We start from the raw sequence: 18,620 nt of genomic DNA, 5'->3' as shown, positions 1-18,620 counted from the left end.
TCTATTTCTAGCAAACTACAATTGCTAAAAAAAACTTAGGCAGTCAGTCAATATTTCAGATGAAGCAATACGTAGGACATGGTCAAGTGTTTATTTTGATGCAGTTATAAAAAAAAGGGCTTGCAATATTTTTTAGAAGAAAAATATAACTGTTAAAATACTATTGTGGTTTAGATTCACCACAGGAATAACCACAAAATGTAGGAATTGATCCTAACAACTTACTACTTTCTGCCAAAATACTATTCTTTGCGCTTGAGTATAAAAACATTATGAAGCAATGTCTTCGAAAGCAAATGAAATGAGACTGAGTAAGGAAAAAATAATGTCTGTATATTCTAAGAGACTGGATCCTATAGACAGCAGGAAGAAATAACTAACAGTATCAGGGAAATCTTCCCTCAATTCTGGAGAGCAGGAGAATTGGAGAAACAAAAAATCAAACAGGGAAAACAAATGAGCTGCAATCAAAAGTGTTTCTGTTAAATGGCTTTTAATCCTAAGTATTTAAAATATATAGTATTAATAAAGCATAGGATGTGGGAGACATGGGGTTTCATGTAACCTGGTGCTCATGTTCTCGGGTTTACATTCGAAATGTCTATTGTAAGCACGAAGCCAAGACACTCTGACACATAAGAAGCAGGCACCTGCATTTTAAATTGGCTAAAGTAACTGCCAAGACTTCTTATAAAAGGCTTTTTATTCTTTTATGGGATAGAGGTAGATGAACAGTCAGAGTATATTAGCACACCTATTTTATTGATTGCATCTTGAATCTTGAAGGCCAATTCAGTGCTCCTACATACGGAACATAAAGTGCAACGTCACTGAAAATCAATACAGAGGACACACTAAGCAAGAGCTTCACCTGAAAAATTAATGACTCGGGGCTACAGATAACATTGAATCTCCCTCTGCGACATTTGCAGATTAACTCAGTGATTAGTAAAGTCCAGAAGAAGACAACTAGTGCATCTTGGAGTTAATGGAGACGTACCTCCAAGAATGTGAATGCATGCTTGCAGTTTCCTAAAAGACTGCACAAATTCCTGGACTAGAGACCAAACTTCAGTGGAGAAATTCCTTTTCACTACCACTCAGGATAGCCTCACTTGGCAGAAAGCTATTCAAGATTTATGACAGCAAACATAAGATGAGCAAAAAAGATGTTCTGCTGCTATGTTATAGTGAAACTGAATGAAATGCATGAATTTCAGTGAGTAGGAAATAAACTTTCACAACTAGTGAGCTTTGCACTGAACAGAAGACAGCAGTGGATAAGATATAACTTACAGGCACTTAGACAGTTTTCTAGTGCTGAGGTAGCCATCTGCATTCCAAGCCAAGGACTACGAAATAGGAGCCTCTATTTAAATAACAAGAGGTCATTTTTATAGAGCTGGAGAGAATTGAACTTCTCATTATCGATTTCAGGCACCAGGAAGTATTTTTGAGCAGACAATTTGAGTATTTCAGTATCAGATACCTTGACTAGGAAACAGGCAGCCCAATATAATGTCTAAGTGAAAAGACACATGACAACTTTGGCCTTCTACTACACTGATTTGCTAAAAACTTTATCAAAACAGTTAAAATGTCAAACAATACTACTGATTTTATACTTTGAGTTTACAATACTGATTAGGTATCCAGTATAATTTTAGCATAACCATATTCTGGCATTTTTAAAATATTTTCCTTTTGAAATATATCTAATTCTAATTTATTTAATTATTTCTTTGTTTGTTTGTTGATGGAACAATCTGACCCTCTCCTATTATTTATAAATGTCCTTCTAGGGATCTTATCACTAGATGCCAAGTCTCGACCGTTCATTTTGTAATGAAAGTCACCTATGACAAATAAAAGCACTCAAAGCATCTGGATAGGCATTTATTGCTTTACTTTGAAATTATTACTCAACTGTTTTTTTTGTTTGTTTGTTTGTTTGTTTTTTTGGGGGGGGAAAGCAAAAGACTACTTCAGGCCCTTAAAAAAAACTTTATAGTGCTTTGTGAACTTTCATATAGAAGGAAAAATCAAAATGTCAGAAAACAGACTAAAACTTTCCAGCTTCACAATCTATAACATATACATGAAATGAAGAGTAGCTTGTAATGATCATATTGTTAACACATTAAAACTCTTGGTAACTGCTGAAGAGTAATTTATAGGAATAGTGATATGCAAAGAGCCTAGAGATACATTTATATTTGCTGTAACATGGGATAAGCATTAAGTTTTCACCTTCTCGGTGCTCACAGTGCAGTGAAAATAGCACTCTATATCCTGGAAGATCCAGGAAAAGATTTTGTCGAACTGCATTAATTACTTCCCCAAAATAATAATAAATTTGCATTCTCATGAGCTTTCATCTAAAATTAATACACTAAGATGTATGTATGATCAAAAAGAGAGAATACACATGCCTGTTCTAAAATTAATTAGCCTGAAGAAGGCTACATTCTTCTAAGGATGTAGCTAGTAATTAGCTCTACAAATGAGTTATTAATAGACAAATCTAAACCAACACTTTGATATGACAAATGAAGAGCATTACTGACCATACAATATCACCATTTTGAGTACTCATCTCAGTAGTAACAAATGTAATGTTAGCCACGTATTTACCAAAGTAAAATGAATTTGTTTGAGAATGTCATGAACTTGTAATTATTATCCGCATGTACCTCATCAGCCTCTTAATGAGCTTTTTGTTATACAATTAAGTGGTTGATTTTCCTTGGCAAATTATCCCCAACAACAATCACCACTACAAAAGTAGGCGAGCTTTGTAGATGTATCAAACTCTGAATGCAAAGCATGAAGTTCTTAGATGCTCAGAGTCCAGTTAAAGATGAAATTCTCCATGCAAATTACCCAAAATACAGTTTAACAAATAAATCTAAGAGAGTAGAACCATGGACTCCACTGGCAAAGTCCACTGTGTCAGTGGAGTCACTGTGACAGCAGTGACCTTGATCAGACAGTTTCATTCAAAACCAGTTACATGAGCTACTGAAAATTCTGGAAATACGTGTAGATCTTCACTAGTGAATTTGAAAGACGTATAGTCTCTAACTGTATTTTTGGAAGTATTTTGCAAAATTTTATTTTAGGCTTTTAGAAACTAAAAAAAACATTGCTTGGCTTTTACTAATATTTTTTAAATTCCAATGATCTGTTGCTAAATAGAATGTATTCATACCTGTTCAAAAACTCAAATGACAATCTGGAGCAGTCAGCTGCCTTGCAGGTCTATCCTCTTCACGTGAGAGGTACAGAAGTATGAAAGGCAGATGAGGATGCTTTCCACATTCGAAAATAAGTGTTGCTTTGAAACCAGCAGTGCCAAGAACCCCACCACCTAGACCTTTAACATAGACTGGCTCACGTCTTTTCCTTAATCCAAGTATACAGAACCACTGGAACACTCTGAATCTCTAGAGATAAAGTTTCATATAGCATAGACCGGAACAAGTCAACTACTAAGAGAGGGAGAATACTAAAATCAGCTGGGGAGCAACATAAAAGGTTTTGAAAATAAAGGCTACTTTCTCCAGCTCTGTCTTTTCAAGGCAAATCCATACTTTCAATCCAGCAACTGTCAGAGGCTTTCAACAAGCACTACACTGTGCTTCTCTAGGTGCCTAAAGGAAAATGTTTTCCCTCTAGGTCAACCTCAAAGGTTTAATTTTGGATTTACTGCTTGCATTTCTCAAAAGTTTCCAAGCCTGTGATCCTCTATCAGACTCTCAACTTGCTATGCACTGAAATTCCAGGAAAGGATCTGAGCTGAGCATCTTCACTTACACTGTAGGAAAGCTCAGATCCTCTTCCTCTGCAAAAGTTTTTCAGTCTGACAGTGAATCTACCCAGTAGACAGTAAAAATCACATAACAGATACACCATCCTCAAGTCCTGTTGGAGCCATCTGTTACAAGCTCACTGAAACAGTGAGAAGTTAGTTTTCCTACCTGTGACTGTGAAGGAGTGCATTGAAAGCCAATCCATCAGACCAGCTACTGGTGAAATTGGTAACATTGACCTGTGGGTAATTACGAGTTGATTGACGGACCCAGCTCAGCAGAATCTTCTCACTGTTTGTCTGCTGCAGTCCAGCCATAATGTTTTTCATTACATCTTTGACCTGCAAAAAAAGCCAGAATCTCATCAATGATTGAACTTCCTCATTTAAAGCTGAATCCTTTTTTTGACTCCTAAAACCTCCAATTGCCTAGATATAAGCATTGAAGAAAAACCTCCTAGGTAACCAAAGAAGATACTTGGTGTCACAGTACAATGATAGTGATCAAACTGGAACACATGAAAACAACTGACTCTGACTTGTTGTCCACCACTGCCAGCACACTCAGTACAATCACCACTGTTTCACATGAAGCACTTCACGAGCAAGCAGAGAAGGTACATTTGCATGCACTACTTATTGGAACAAAATGTGTACGAAAGCAGCCTTTCTCTTTGTAGTTTTTTTGCTCTGGAAATACATCCTTAGTTAATAGAATATGTTATAACAAAGGCTGATGAAATGATGAAAAGCATTTTTCTCTCATTGACAAAGCTGAAATAAGTACACAGGTAAAATAAATAAGAACAGTAGAGAGCACAGTATTTTCTACTTCAGCATATAAACTGTATTTGCATATGTGTACCTGGATGAAAAATGAATTTCACTGCACATATTAAAGGAACACTGTATATGTTTCATGTTTTGAATTTTGTTTCAGAAACAGTTAATATTCCTCTTTCATCAGAAAAAGCTCACCTATCTCTAGTTATTACTTTACGGAGAGCAATTAATTCTGAGGGTTTCTAAAATATTTCCCTGGAGTTTGATACAGTGTAGCTGCTAATATATTTCTTAGCAACTTCTTTACTGGTGAAAGAGAAGTTCTTAATTTATTTTCTTGTAAGGTATTCCCTTTGAAATCACTGTGCTCTCCATATATCTTGGAAAGCATAGCAACTTTTAAAAAATATTCTCTTAAGATAAAATTTAACTATAGAGTTGTTTTTCCTTATTTACTCATCCAAAGTATTTCTTTATAATTCTCACTGGCATTGCTCAGCAACCAGTATCAGTCAGAAAACAACATCCTAGTTAGTGCACTATTTACTCTACGACAAGGATTGACCACATTCTAAAAATAAAACCTGTAATGCAATACACAGGCTATAATCCCAAAGCATAATCAACCACAAAGAAATAATTACTAAGGTACTGAAGAAAAACAGTAGGTATCAGTTTATTATCCAATCTGACATTAATCAACCCAATCACTTGAATCAATTATTGAATGGAGATATGAATTACTAAAACCATCTCTTGTTTTTACATCTGAAATGCCTACTATCATTAATGCCTTCAATTTTTCATTTCGAGACAGGTATAAAATTAACCTTGTAATTTCTTAATTTCTGAGAGGAGGAGAGGAGGAGAAACTGATCCGCTATGAAATTCTCAGGCCGTAATCTTGCCTTTGATCTACAACTATAATTTGTATCAATGACAACAGTACAAATGCTACTAAGATAAGTATAACAGCATTCTATGGTTTCTCCAAATCTATACCAGAAAACAGAAAGTAAAGAGTTTGGGAAAATTAGTAAATATGCTATTTAGTTTTCCTTTATGTGTCTGTTTGGGTATCATTAATTTCTTCTTAATATTTTCAGTCTTCATTATTGAGACTTGCCAAATTAGATTTAACTAATCCAGCAAGAAGCAAGGAGATTCAACTCCTGTATTTCCACACACAAAAAAACTTCCTGACTACAAAAACATAAAATTTTGTCCTTCATGAATGCAGGTGCTAAAAAGAAGAAAAGTTTCAACTTTTCTTATACCACACTTAAACAACGTGAAAGCCTACAGAATATTCAGATTGTGGTAATGGAAAAACGCCCATGCTGCAGTTTCATTGTTCACTTTGGATTTTTATCATGTCCTTGTGTTCGCGAGTACAGGTCTACCTGAATATAAGAAGTAAACCATAACATTTGAAAAATACAACATCATTATTATGAGATAGCTGAACGTATGCAAAACAAAACTTAAAAATACAAGAATTAAAAATATAAAAGCTTGTAACAAAGAAAAAATGAAACATCTGCATTGACATTAACGTAATAGAAAGTATCAATGAACTGTGAGCACTGTGAAACTATAAGTTAGCCATAAAATAAAGCAATGGGCTGCCAAGAAGGTAACTATTCAAATGAATACAGGCAAAGTCTTGATTTCTTTGCTTTTGATTTAAAGAGAAGCAGCCTGAAGGTCTCCATTTCTTTCTACTTTTGAGTAAACAGCTTCAAACTCATCTTGTTGAGTTTAATATTCTGACAGCAGATAAAGATTTACTCTAATTTTCCTGCATTTCTCTGCAGAAGACTGCTAAATTTATGATTTTTTGCTGTCTCCTGGGGAATTGCAGGCATTTAAAATAACAAAGTAAAAGGGCCTGATCTCATCCTGAAGGTTTAGATTGCTTCCTATTCAGTGAGAAACAGCAAATAATTCCCTTTTTGTGGATGAAAGCCTCCTTGTTTTCCTGAGCACTTCCATCCCTTCTGTCCCTACAGCAGCACCCTGCACTGCTGTGGGTGCTGAACAAGCTGCAAGTGGGATGGCTTGGCCCTGAGGCAAGTCTGCAGCTGAATGGGAAAGAGCAGGCTGGCACTGAGGTTAGAAGGAAACTTTTTAAGGCTTCTTAGTTAAGATGTTCTCTTCAGAAAGAGCAGAACTTATAAATGTGTGCATGTCAGCCTGAAGAGCTTTTGGATGGATTCCACCCTGAAATAAGCTGCCTCAGCATCCAAGCTCAAAAACTACATCCATTTCAAAGCACCTAGAAGTTCTACCTCTCGCTGGCAGGTGACCTCTGATATTCATTTCTTTGTTACCACTCCTTTCTAATGCTATATATCCTCACAGGAAACAAAGCTTTAAGGCATAGGTAACTCCAACTGGTGGAAAACAAATACTTGATCTTCCTGGGGGATGGCCCTATACTATCGTGATAAGAAAAACTGCTTTTGAATAGAAAGGGGGAAAGGGCAGCATAAACACCACCACAAGTAACTTCCAACATGTTACAGTGACAAAGCAAAGGCTATGAACAGAACAGGCACACAACCTCTCATCATGTAGGGAAACAGTGAGCCACCTACACCCGAGGCACGAAGGCAGGGAGAGGCCACCTCCAGGCAGCTAGAATTGAAAGGAGCTGGCCCTGCCACCTTTTCCGACAGGGAGCCGTCCTCCATTCCTCACTGTTGCCAGATAAATGTGTGTCCTTCAGGGAGCCATGCTGAGCAGATGTGAACCAAGCACAGTGCATGGTTGCTCTGTATGCAGCTTGCCTTGGGGCCTCAAGGCACCCATCTCAGCTTGAGGCACCTCCAGCTGTGGACTAGGGATTGGGGAGGCTGAAAGTGAAGGAAGGGGATGAGATGGCAGACAGAACAGTCGCAAGAGGAGGCGTGATCCAGAGGCCTGGATTTTGAGGAATGTAAAGGTCAAAGACTCCAAGGTACTAAGAGTTAAAAAGCCCTTCAGCTTTGGATGGTATGGGAAACATCTGGCACTGGTTGCAAAAGGGCAGTCGAAAACAGCGCGTCTGTGCCTGGCCCACTGCTGCAGAGGACTTCTGATCTATCTGCTGGACTGCCAGGAAGCCCTGGAGCCTTTTTTTGGGTGCAGGCTATCTAGGAACACTGCACACATGAAACAAAAACACAGGTATGTAAGATTTTATGGGAATGGTACAGAGATTCGGTATGCCAGCCACTACAAGACAGGGGGGGAAGTAGGACAGAATTTAAAATGTTACTTGTGAAGTTCAGGCATTTTCCTTTTGCACAGTCAAACAGGGGCTGGCAGCTCCCTGACAGAATGATTTAGTATTTTTTACCTACTATATTTCAGATATTCTGACAGCATGGATTACTTTTTTATAGGCAGAATCCCCTCAACTCTTTCAAAGCACATTTTAAAGAACTCCTTTTTAAAGAACATTTTCATAGATATTCAAGGCACCCATCAAAGTAGTGGATATTCTTTGCTCATTGATTTGAGGTGGAATGATAAGACTGTTAGTATTTCATTTCCAGCACTATATTTCAAAGTAAAATGGTAATTCCAATTAAAGTACAAGCTCTGCAATAAGTGCATGAGAAGTCTGAAACTGTTAATAGCTCTGCAAAGAAGGCTAAGTGGAATACATCTCTCTGGAATATTTTCCTCATGCATATAGCTATTACTTTGCTCTTTTTCAGCGTTTTCTTTGTGACTTCTACAAAAGATGTTTGTTAGGTTTGGTTTTTCATTCCATTTATGAAAATAGATTTGCTCTTAGGAAAAAAAAAAGCCATTGAACACTGCCATACAGAATCTTTTTCTGCTCTTAAGAGAGAGATTCTTTGTCAAGCATAACAATTCAGGAATTAATGGCATTGTTTTCTTTTTGTTTAAATGTGAATTGAGCAGTGAGGCTGAGATCACAGAACTGTGAGGAAGAGGGCAGCAGCTTCAAAGAAATAGAAACCCTAATAGATTCAGTACCACAAAGAGTTTAGGTAGCAGGTGCTCAACTCAGAACCATGGTTCAATTTGAGTGAAACTTTTAATAATAATGTGAAAAACAGGCTAGATAGGAAAGGACATAATCACCACAGGGGATAGAGAAAGCCACAAGTTCTCTACTGAACAGAAATGAGAGTGGCAAGAATGAGACCAATCTTTCCTGCTGCAGTGCCTCCACAACTGAGAATGCTGATACCCACTTCGACTTGCACTGAAGCACTTTCTTTTCACGAACATTTCTTCCTTCACTTCTCTCTCTTTTACATTTTACACAAGGAGCCTGACATTTTTGTAAGAGGCGGTCTTGTTGTCATATATAATTGTAGTTCTATCCTAATGTCAGACTGGCTGCAGGATGTGAAACTGAAAAAAGCTTTTTGCCTGTTCATCTGCAGAAAAAATGTTTAACTGCCACACAACTCATATCTGTTTTTTGCATGCAGGCAGGTGTACTTCATCTAGGTGACTCTTCTCAGTGCTGAAAGCTCTTGGAATCATAAAGGGAAGAAATTTGCAAAAGCAGGATTGCATTGTCAAGCACAGACTGCAACAATAGCATACATAAAATCAGCCACTTATTGTATATAGGTTTTTTTTTGGCCTCGTACATAAAGCAGACTTGATACAAATCATAGGGAAAGGGATGTTTTACTCAGTGGTAAACAACTGGCAGAAAACTTTGGTGGCCTTGAGTCTGTAATGTAGTCTTAACAACAGCTTGTCATATTTCCAGCTGCCTAGTGTGAAGAACTATCTGTGACAGGGAAAATAATGCAAAGAGGAAGAAGAGACCCATTCTTAAGAAACTTATGGACTTGTTTCACCAGAAGCATTGTAAAAGTGTAAAATAGTACCAACTTAAGAGCAGAGCAGAACAATCACAAACATTCTAGATTCATGAAAATCACTTCAAAACTCGGAAGAAAAAATGGAAAAGAACAAAGATTTTTTTCCACAGTGGTGTAAATAAGCAGTTTCACTTTTAACTGTTTCAGTCCTTTGAGGGAAAAAATGCAAAAAACCAACATCTCCAGAGTTCTGTTTAAAAAGAGAAAAGCCTCTACATAAATCTGGCTTTACATTTCTTTTCTTTATTGATTATTCAACAGCAACTGCATTATCATATAACAATGTCTTCCTGCAAAACACAGCTTTATCTATTGTTTAGAATAGAAACTGATACTCAGTTCTATCCAAATCAGAGTCTATTTATAAAATTTTGAAAAAAAGACAAATCCAGAATATGCAGGTCACTTCCTTTCAACAATCCATAAATAGATTGACATGGAACACTATAGACTAAACATGGGCTGAATAATGAATACTCAAAATCCCTATTTTGCAAATATGGTCCCTGGCCTTTTCATACATGGATAATTCAGCTGATGCCACTGGTATCATCACTGTCACTGGACTCTTGACAGAGCTTGAAATGAAGAACCTATATACTGCAACCAAGAACAGCTACCCTAAGCTCATATACTGGTCATTAAAAACCTCACCAAACTATGAGGAATGCTGAGAAAATGTGAAAAAAAAGAATTAGTAAGTACTAGTAATACTAGGGCACGTCTTTAACACTTCTTTTCAAGTAAAAATGTGAACTAATCAAAATACGAATTTTAACAAGACTACTCATCTCAGTCCATAATTCACATAAATTAAAGCACAGTGATTCCAGAATAATTGGTAGAAGATACCCAGATAGGTTTCATTTTCCATCTGTTCTTAGTAAGTAATTTAGAACAGTATTATGCAGTTAAACTAAAAATATTGGGAAGTGAGAAGGAGATAGAAGTGATTTCACAATTTGCAGCTTTTCTCTGTTGCTTTCATGACAACTTACCCTGTAAAATTAGTAAAGACTTACTCCCTACTGCAATTAATTATACACGTGATTTTTTACAGGAGTGTTTAGTTTTTAATAAAAACTCCTTTAGGTTCTGTTTCCCACTATCTTTTCTTGTAATGCTATGTAAACTTCTAGATCATCACCTGGGGACCTGAACCAGCACAAATGGACAGACTGTTAACATAGACTCATACAAACACATAGACTTAGAGCATCTATATGCTGATTCCTTCCAAATGTTTATTCTACTGCTGTCTCAGACTTTGTTTTCCAAAGCGTCCTCATTTAACATGTGGTTTTTACATCTATAACTCAATTCCTCATTTCTCTCTAAAGTGAAGAGAAGCTAAATGACTGCTTCAATTAATTGTTCAGAAAGCAACTTTTCAGGGTTTTAAAATAATTCTTGGAAAGATGGGTTGGCTGTGGAAAGCATGAAATATGATAATTTAATTAAAACAAAAGACTCTCATCTACAAGAAGGGTCATAAGTAGGATCTGGTGAACTACAGGCCTGTCAGCCTGACCTCAGTGCCAGGAAAGGTTATGGAGCAGATCATCTTGAAGGAGATCACACGGCATGTGTGGGACAACCAGGGGATCAGGCCCAGAAAGCATGGGCTCATGAAAGGCAGGTCCTGCTTCACCAACCTCATCTCCTGTGATTGAGTAACCTGCCTAGCGTATGAGTGAAAGGCTGTTGATGTAGTCTACCTAGACTTCAGCAAAGCCTTTGACACTGCCTCCCACAGTATTCTCCTGGAGAAGCTGGCAGCCCATGGCTTAGACAGATACACTCTTTGCTGAGTAAAGAACTATCTGGATGGCCAGGCCCAGAGAGTGGTGGTAAAGGGAGCTAAATCCAGCTGGCGACCAGTCACACACAGTAGTGTTCCCTAGGGGTCGGTATTGCAACCTATCCTGTTTACTCTGTTTATTGATGACCTCAATAAGAGGACTGAGAGCAACTCAGTCAGTTTGCAGATAACACCAAATTGAGAGGAAGTGTTGATTTTCCTGGGGGTAGGAAGATCCTTCAGAAGGATCTGGACAGACTGGATACCTAGGCTGAAGCCAATGAAATGAAGTTCAACAAGACCAAGTGCTGGGTCCTGCACTTTGACCACAACAACCCCAGGCAACGTTACAGGCTTGGGGCAGAGTGGCTGGAAGACTGTGTGGAAGAAATGGACCTAGGGGTGTTGGTCAACACTCAGCTGAATATGAGCCAGCAGTATGCTCAGGTGGCCAAGAAGGGCAATGGCATCCTGGCATGTATTAGAAATAACGTAGCCATCAGGAGCAGGGAGGTGATTGTCCCCCTGTACTCAGCTCTGGTGAGGACATGCTTCAAGTGCTGTGTTCAGTTTTGGGCCCCTCTGTACAAGTTAGACATGGAGGCCCTGGTGCATGTCCAGAAAAGGGTAACAAAGCTGGAGTGGTCTGGAGCACAAGTCTTATGAGGAGCAGCTGAGGGAACTGGGATTGTTTAGTCTGGAGAAGAGGTGGCTCAGAGGAGACCTTATTGTTCCCTATAACCACCAGGAGGTTGAGGCAAGGTGGATGCCAGCCTCTTCTCCCACGTAATTAGTGATAGGACTAGAGGGAATGGCCTCAAGTTCTGCCAAGGGATGTTCAGATTGGATATTGGGAAAAATTTATTCGCTGAATGAGTAGTCAGGCACTGGAAAGGGCTGCCCAGGGAAGTGGTTGAGTCACTATTCCTGGAGATGTTCAAGAAACTTTTAGATGTTGTACTCAGGGACATGGTTTATTGGGGAAATATTGGTAGTACGTGGATGGTTAGACTAGATGATCTTGGAGGACTTTTCCAACCTTGGTGATGCTATGACTCTATGATTCATGTTCTAAGATTCTTAAAGGAAAAGTGATTATGAAAGCTATATATACACGTTGGTTTTGTCTATTCATTTTTCTTACAATAACTGTTTTATATATTCTCTTGCAATGTCTGGCTGTGAAATTATAGTCAAAACAGCTGCTGCTGAAACCTACTATATCTTCTTAAGATACTTAATATCTTAGATGATACATTAAGAGACTCATAAAACCTGCTGTTTTAGGAACTTATATTGCTTACAGTGTCAGTGTTTATTTAGTAGTTTGAAGCTGGATAGTAATGGAATTAAGAATAAAAATATATCACAGAAATTATGCTGTGGTGCCACTCACCTGCCAGTGGAGGATTATATTCCAGATCAAACCAAGGGTCAGTTTATGATTGCCGTCCACAATGTCTGAGCTCCCAATATTTACCAAATCAACCTATTAAAAATTTTTAAAAAATGCATTAGATAAATAGCAAGCATGAGAGGTTGGTATTATTTTCATACATTTGGTAATTAACTTTCTTTGGGGTGAGGGAGAGTTAGGAACAGGCTAGGATAAATCTTGCATTTTGTTTCTGCTCATATTTTATAACTGGCGCAGAAAATGTGCTGGCAAAAAGCAAGCAATGATCTAGAGCTCCAATAATTCCAGCTGTGAAAACAAAGAATTAAAAGTAATAGTTAATAATACTTTTAAAATCTTTTATAATAAGGTTCTACAATCACGAATCACAAATCCAAAGGTTGACACAGGAAAGTTCCTGCATTATTCTCCTCAGCACCTTATGTATCATACTTTGGTGAAAGCAACACATATATCTAGGCTCTGCAAGAACCTACAAGAATTAAGGTACTACTCTACATATTTACATTAAAATAGTTTTGACTTTCTAAAATTCTACAATGCAGAAGGCAAGACAGGATTTATTTTAGAGTACAAAAAACCCATGACTGTGATCTACACATCTCTTTCCATATTTCTTTGTTAAGCAATGTCATTTTCCACAATTATATTAGGCATTTCTAACTGCATACTGCATCAGCATTTGCCAGCCTGGAATATTCTTTCTTTCACTTGTGAAATGATCCTTCACCCTCTCCCATTTTTTATGCTATTTAAAAAAGAATGCCAAATTCAGAATTGGGAGAGCAGGACAGTGCACTAAGATTCTGAAATTTACTTCCCCACCGTTTCATATATCTGGTTTTTCATGGTCAGAACTTATATGGTAAAGTATCTCGCTTCTTCACAAATTGCAGTCTTTGTGTCTCAATTATACATCTGTAGTTATTTGAAGTTACATCTATCTAAACAATAACTGAAGGTTTTGCACACCGAAAACAAACGTTACCTTCAGTACATTTATGGATAAATCATTTTTACTAATCACATACAAAGCAGGTATTTTGTCAAGAGCTTGAAAATTTTTCTTTAATAATTTATACTGTTTTTTTCTTTCTTACTAAAATAATGTATTAGTTGCTATCCATTCTAGTCAACAGTGTCTTGGAACATTTCCCAAGTGGAGTTTCATATCCTAACTGTCATTGGGGTCCATATAGCAAGTGATCCACTACAGAATTTATTAGGGTATCAGCTACACGTTTTACACATCAAATCCTCTGCCTGTATTTGGAAATTGAATCTTTGTCACAGAGACTACATTTGTTTAACTGAAACAGAAGAACACTTTCCAGTCTCCTTTAGTTTTGTCTGAGTTCACATTAGAACAATTCTCTGACTGAATACTAGGAAAAAATACCATAGGAAAAAAACATCAAAATCTGTAAAATTGATTGATTGGAAATGGTGGCATTTTTCAATCCACATGAATGCACAATTTCAGAGCAAGAATGGGAAACATCACTATTAGTTACAGGCTTTAAATAGCCACAGAACTGTTGATTTTGCATTTCTGAAGTTCTATAGAAATCACTCTTGAGATTATTTTGAAGGTTGAGGAAGCTATTTCAAAAGCAGATCTTTTAGCTTCATACTGATCTGATGAAAAATATTTTGCACAGCTTTTATGATCTTCATTTTAAGGACATGATGGCCACACAGAGTACACACTCTACTTTGTAAAAGGATGCAGTCTGATCTATGTTGTTCAATCAGTGCTTTGTTTTCTTTCTACATTTGAAAGGGATTATCCTGGAAACTAAATGAAAAGCACATTAATGGATTTAGCTGATATTTATTAAATGTTTTTAATGTGAAAATGTGTAACGTGAAAATGTGTTCAATAAAAATCTTTTTGCATTTTGTGAAATTTATGGCTGATTCTTTTCAACAATGTTATATATTGCAGATTGTGAAGAATTAGAAGCTTTGCCTCCTATTTATTTACATTAAATTTCATCAAAAAAATCATGCTAGAGGTCTTCATGACAGTTTTATAAGGTCACTTTCATTTATGCACAAATCTCTAGATGGATAAGCATTACCTTGGATTTATAAAATCAATGACTTTATTCAGCAGCTGAACTCAAGCATGTTTAGTGACCTACTGCAGCTATCAAGAAATCCAATATCATATGCAGCACAGAATACATTATCACTGTTCCATCACATCTTACAGTCAAGTTTAAGTGAATGTTATAGTTTATTTGAATTTATTCTCGAGGAGGATATACAGTATAATTAGTTGGCCACTGAAGATGTCTGCTAAAGTTATGGGCCCATTAGAATACTTGCACAACAAAGATTTTACTAGAATATTTACTCTAAAAAGATGCAGAGGATTTTGGCCTGAAAAGTCGATTTTGACAAAGTGAAATGGAAAGCAGTTTTTATGTGGTTTCCTTAATGTTATGAATCCTAAGGAACACGTATCAGTGTAAATTTAGCAAAAAATATTGCTTGTAAAAAAAACCCCCAAAACCTCCTTTTTTTGGACTTCTTAATTTTCAGAGATTTGTGAGTGTTTATTTTTTCAGGTAGTACCTCATAACCAGCTAAGGATGACTTATTGTAATTAACTTTTTAAAACGTATATTAAACACCATGCATTACCATAAAATTGTACATGTTGATCAGTCTTCAAATAGCATTCATTATGGATATATTATTCAAACATTTGCTGGCAGTGTATTTTACCCTTTGAAATGCATTCCATACTGTAGCTGAACCTCTTATTGTCCAAATCACATTAACAAAACTGCCTTGATTTCAGAAATTTTATTCTTTAGCCCAGCATGCACTCTGTAGGATGTTCTGAACCTGACCACCTCATTACTTACATTATTTCTCTGCAAAATCTGCAGTGCTTTGTTGACGTTGTTCAGAGCATGAACTCTTGTGGAGCCCTTTTCTTTTGCCTACAAAGAAAATAAAATAAAATTGGCTATCGAAAATCAGAAAATGGACTACACTATACATAATACAAATTTTATATTACACCCACAGTTTCATATTTCGTAAGTTTATGACGATATTAGTGAGGGTATTGCAATACATTCTGTATATGCACCTTCTTCATATGAAATAGAGGCAATTGTGAAACAAACTGGATCTACAGTTGGAAGCTAATTTGGTATCTTGACATTTTCCAGTGAATGAATCATTGAAATGTATATAAAAATAGATAATTTCAGATTGTTTATATTCTGATTATTTTCTGCTCCATGGCACAATTCAGGAACATTACTATATCAACTAAACAGATAAGTATCAGATTGTTTATTATTTATTTACAAGTGTAGCCTCTCTGGACTTACCTCTCAGCCTGTTTCATTACTCTTTTATAAGAAAGTTTCATAGGAAGATTCCAAACTCACAGAGTGCAAGCAGGAACTCAAGAGACAGCGGCCAAAACTAGGTTTAATGTGTTGCTTTAGAATTTAGAGGTTTATAAGAGCAAGCTAGTCTGTCTTTTTTAGATGCACATTACCTCAGTATATGAACTATGACATTTATTAGCAAAATATTTTAATTCTATATATTAAATAATGTTATGTTTGGTAAAAATGTCTACTGATGCATAATTTCTGAATTACAGCTAAAATCCCAAATACCTAAACAAATCAAATCTCATCCTTGTTTCTCTTTACCAATATATGCATACAGCAGATTTGAGCATTTTCACGTTACATATAACGCTATCAAGGAGTTCCTGTCAAATATAGGGCTAAGTTGTAGTTTTTCCTCAATTTCAGATTAAAATTGAAGATACTGTGTCCATAGGGCTTCATCAATGGGGGAAACTAACTGATAATGTAGAACAACTGTTGTAACATCATATCTTCAATATAGAGCAGTAACATTAAAATACATACAATTTTTTGGCCTGTAAGGCATTCCAGGAGCTCCAGAAGTTTTCGTCCATCTCGAAAATCATTAAAAAGATCTTCAATGCAACGTCTTCCACACTGAAATGTAACAAAGGCTTTAGTTAGTTCAAAACCAACACAGAAATCAGAACTGCTAAAATACAGCATCCGACAATGAAAGATGAAAAAGCCACAATCATGAAAAACTGTGTATTCTATTTGTGTAGAAATACTGAGCAAATCTAATTAATTAAGAAATACAAGACATATGGTGCAATGGAAAGGAATAAAATATCTTACAACTGAACTTGTAGGATTTTTTCACGTACATCCATGTTATAACTGAGTTCTACTGAGTCAGAGAGATTGGTGTCACTTATTTTAAGTACTTATGGTAAGGAATGCAGCCTTCATTCCCTCTTAAACTACTGGTATCATAGGTTTAATATGAGCTACTATTGTGTTCATGCAGCCAGGACAGCAAACTGCATTTTGGGGTGCATTAAACACAGCGTGTCCAGCTGGTCAAGAGAGGTAATTCTCCCATTACATTTAGTATTAGTGTAGCCTTACTCCTTGCAGTTCTGGGCTTTGCCATATGAAAAGGACATTAAGGTCCTTGAAAATGCCCAGAGGACACCAAGGCTTGTAACAGGGCTGAAGATATGTCTGTGGGGGGAAGCTGAGGGCACTGGGCTGTCCAGTCTGGAGAAGAGGAGGCCAAGAGGTGACCTCATTGCTTTCTGAAGCTCCCTAAAGAGGGGAAGCAGAGGGAGGTGCTGGGCTATGCTCCTGCCAGTGACAGGACAGGAATGGCATAAAGCTGTGCCAGGTGACGGTCAGATAGGCATGAAGGAAATTTATTTACTGTGAGGATGGGAAAATACTGGAACAGGTTCCCCAGAGCGGTGGATGAAACCCCAGTCTTGCCAGTATTCAAGCATTTGGATTATGTACTCAGCAATATGCTTTAACTTTTGGTTTGCCTTCAAGTGGTGAGGTATTTGGACTCTATGATCTCTGAAGCTCTCATCCAGTTGAACTGTTTTATTTTGTTCTGTTTTGTTCTATTTGTGAGAAAGTGTTGCAGAACCAACCATTTGCATACACCATTACTCAAACAATTGAGCCAGAACTAAATATTAATGAAGCTTGAACACAAACTGGCCTTGTCAATTAAGGTTCACTTTAGGAGACAAATAAGAAAAATCTTTTGCCAAAAGCCAGAAAGATATACCATGTTGAAATGTCTAACAGTCTCTTTTTCAAGTTCTAAAAGAGAACTTGGAATTACACAAAGAAAGCAAGTCATAGGCTTATTCTAACGAGGGTCTGACAAAGGTCTATGTTGATAGGACAAACTTGGAATTATAGTGAGTCAGGGTCTCATTACTGTAAGTCACTAAAAGATAATTTGCATATCTACATAGCATCAGCAAAAGAAAAAAGGACAATGTGACAATGGTAAAAGGTAATTTACTCTTCCTATCATTAGGTTAAGTTTCTGGGCTGATATTTGGACTAATGCATTAGATTTTAACAATGCAATACTATAAATTTGTATAGCTTAGTCACTTTGTAACTTTTATGTGCACCTATGTGTTTTGAAAAAAAAAAAATAGTTTGTGTGAGCTCTATTGACAACAACAAGAAAAAACAGTGATTGTTTTGTAGAGTGTCAAATAGTCTCACCCGTCCATGTTATTTCTAATTTCTTAAAAAAAAAGGAAAAAAGGAGGAAAGTACTGTAATTTAATTTGCTAGAACTGACACCATGGTGACCATGCTACACTGCATATCTTCCTCTTTTACTACAAAGCAGTGTAGAATTGGGAATCCATACATTCCATTCCATGGAAAACATCTGCTTTTCTGTTAGCAGAGTTGTTCTGGAATGCACAATACTAGCTGGGAATTAAGGAAGATATGTATTTTTTTTTTTTTTCAGACAATATCAGTTTCTTCAGAAAGTTTCTAAAACAGAGAATGGAATTAAGGACAGTTTCCAGTGATAGACTCATTTTTTTTCCCCTCAATC

The 18,620-nt window shown here is 36.7% G+C and overlaps 1 protein-coding gene across 27 annotated transcripts in view; it reads right to left on the bottom strand.

Moving 5' to 3' along the window:
* Positions 1–18,620, bottom strand: part of DMD (dystrophin) — a 1,163,614-nt gene that overhangs the window by 784,380 nt on the left and 360,614 nt on the right. For all 27 annotated transcript variants that reach the window (XR_006934806.1, XR_006934864.1, XR_006934881.1 and 24 more), the window contains exons 3-6: positions 16,589–16,681; positions 15,554–15,631; positions 12,654–12,746; positions 3,981–4,153 (exon numbers count right to left, since the gene is read on the bottom strand). Coding sequence is in view for 24 of the 27 variants with exons in the window: in XM_046919009.1 (XP_046774965.1) it covers positions 3,981–4,153; positions 12,654–12,746; positions 15,554–15,631; positions 16,589–16,681 (437 nt within the window). In the remaining 3 variants the exon portion in view is untranslated. The remainder of the gene's footprint in view (positions 1–3,980; positions 4,154–12,653; positions 12,747–15,553; positions 15,632–16,588; positions 16,682–18,620) is intronic.

Source organism: Gallus gallus, chromosome 1 (assembly GCF_016699485.2).
Source record: "Gallus gallus isolate bGalGal1 chromosome 1, bGalGal1.mat.broiler.GRCg7b, whole genome shotgun sequence".
NCBI lineage: Eukaryota > Metazoa > Chordata > Aves > Galliformes > Phasianidae > Gallus > Gallus gallus.
The sequence above is the reverse complement of the archived record's forward strand: the minus strand, read 5'-3'. Positions and strand labels throughout refer to the sequence as shown.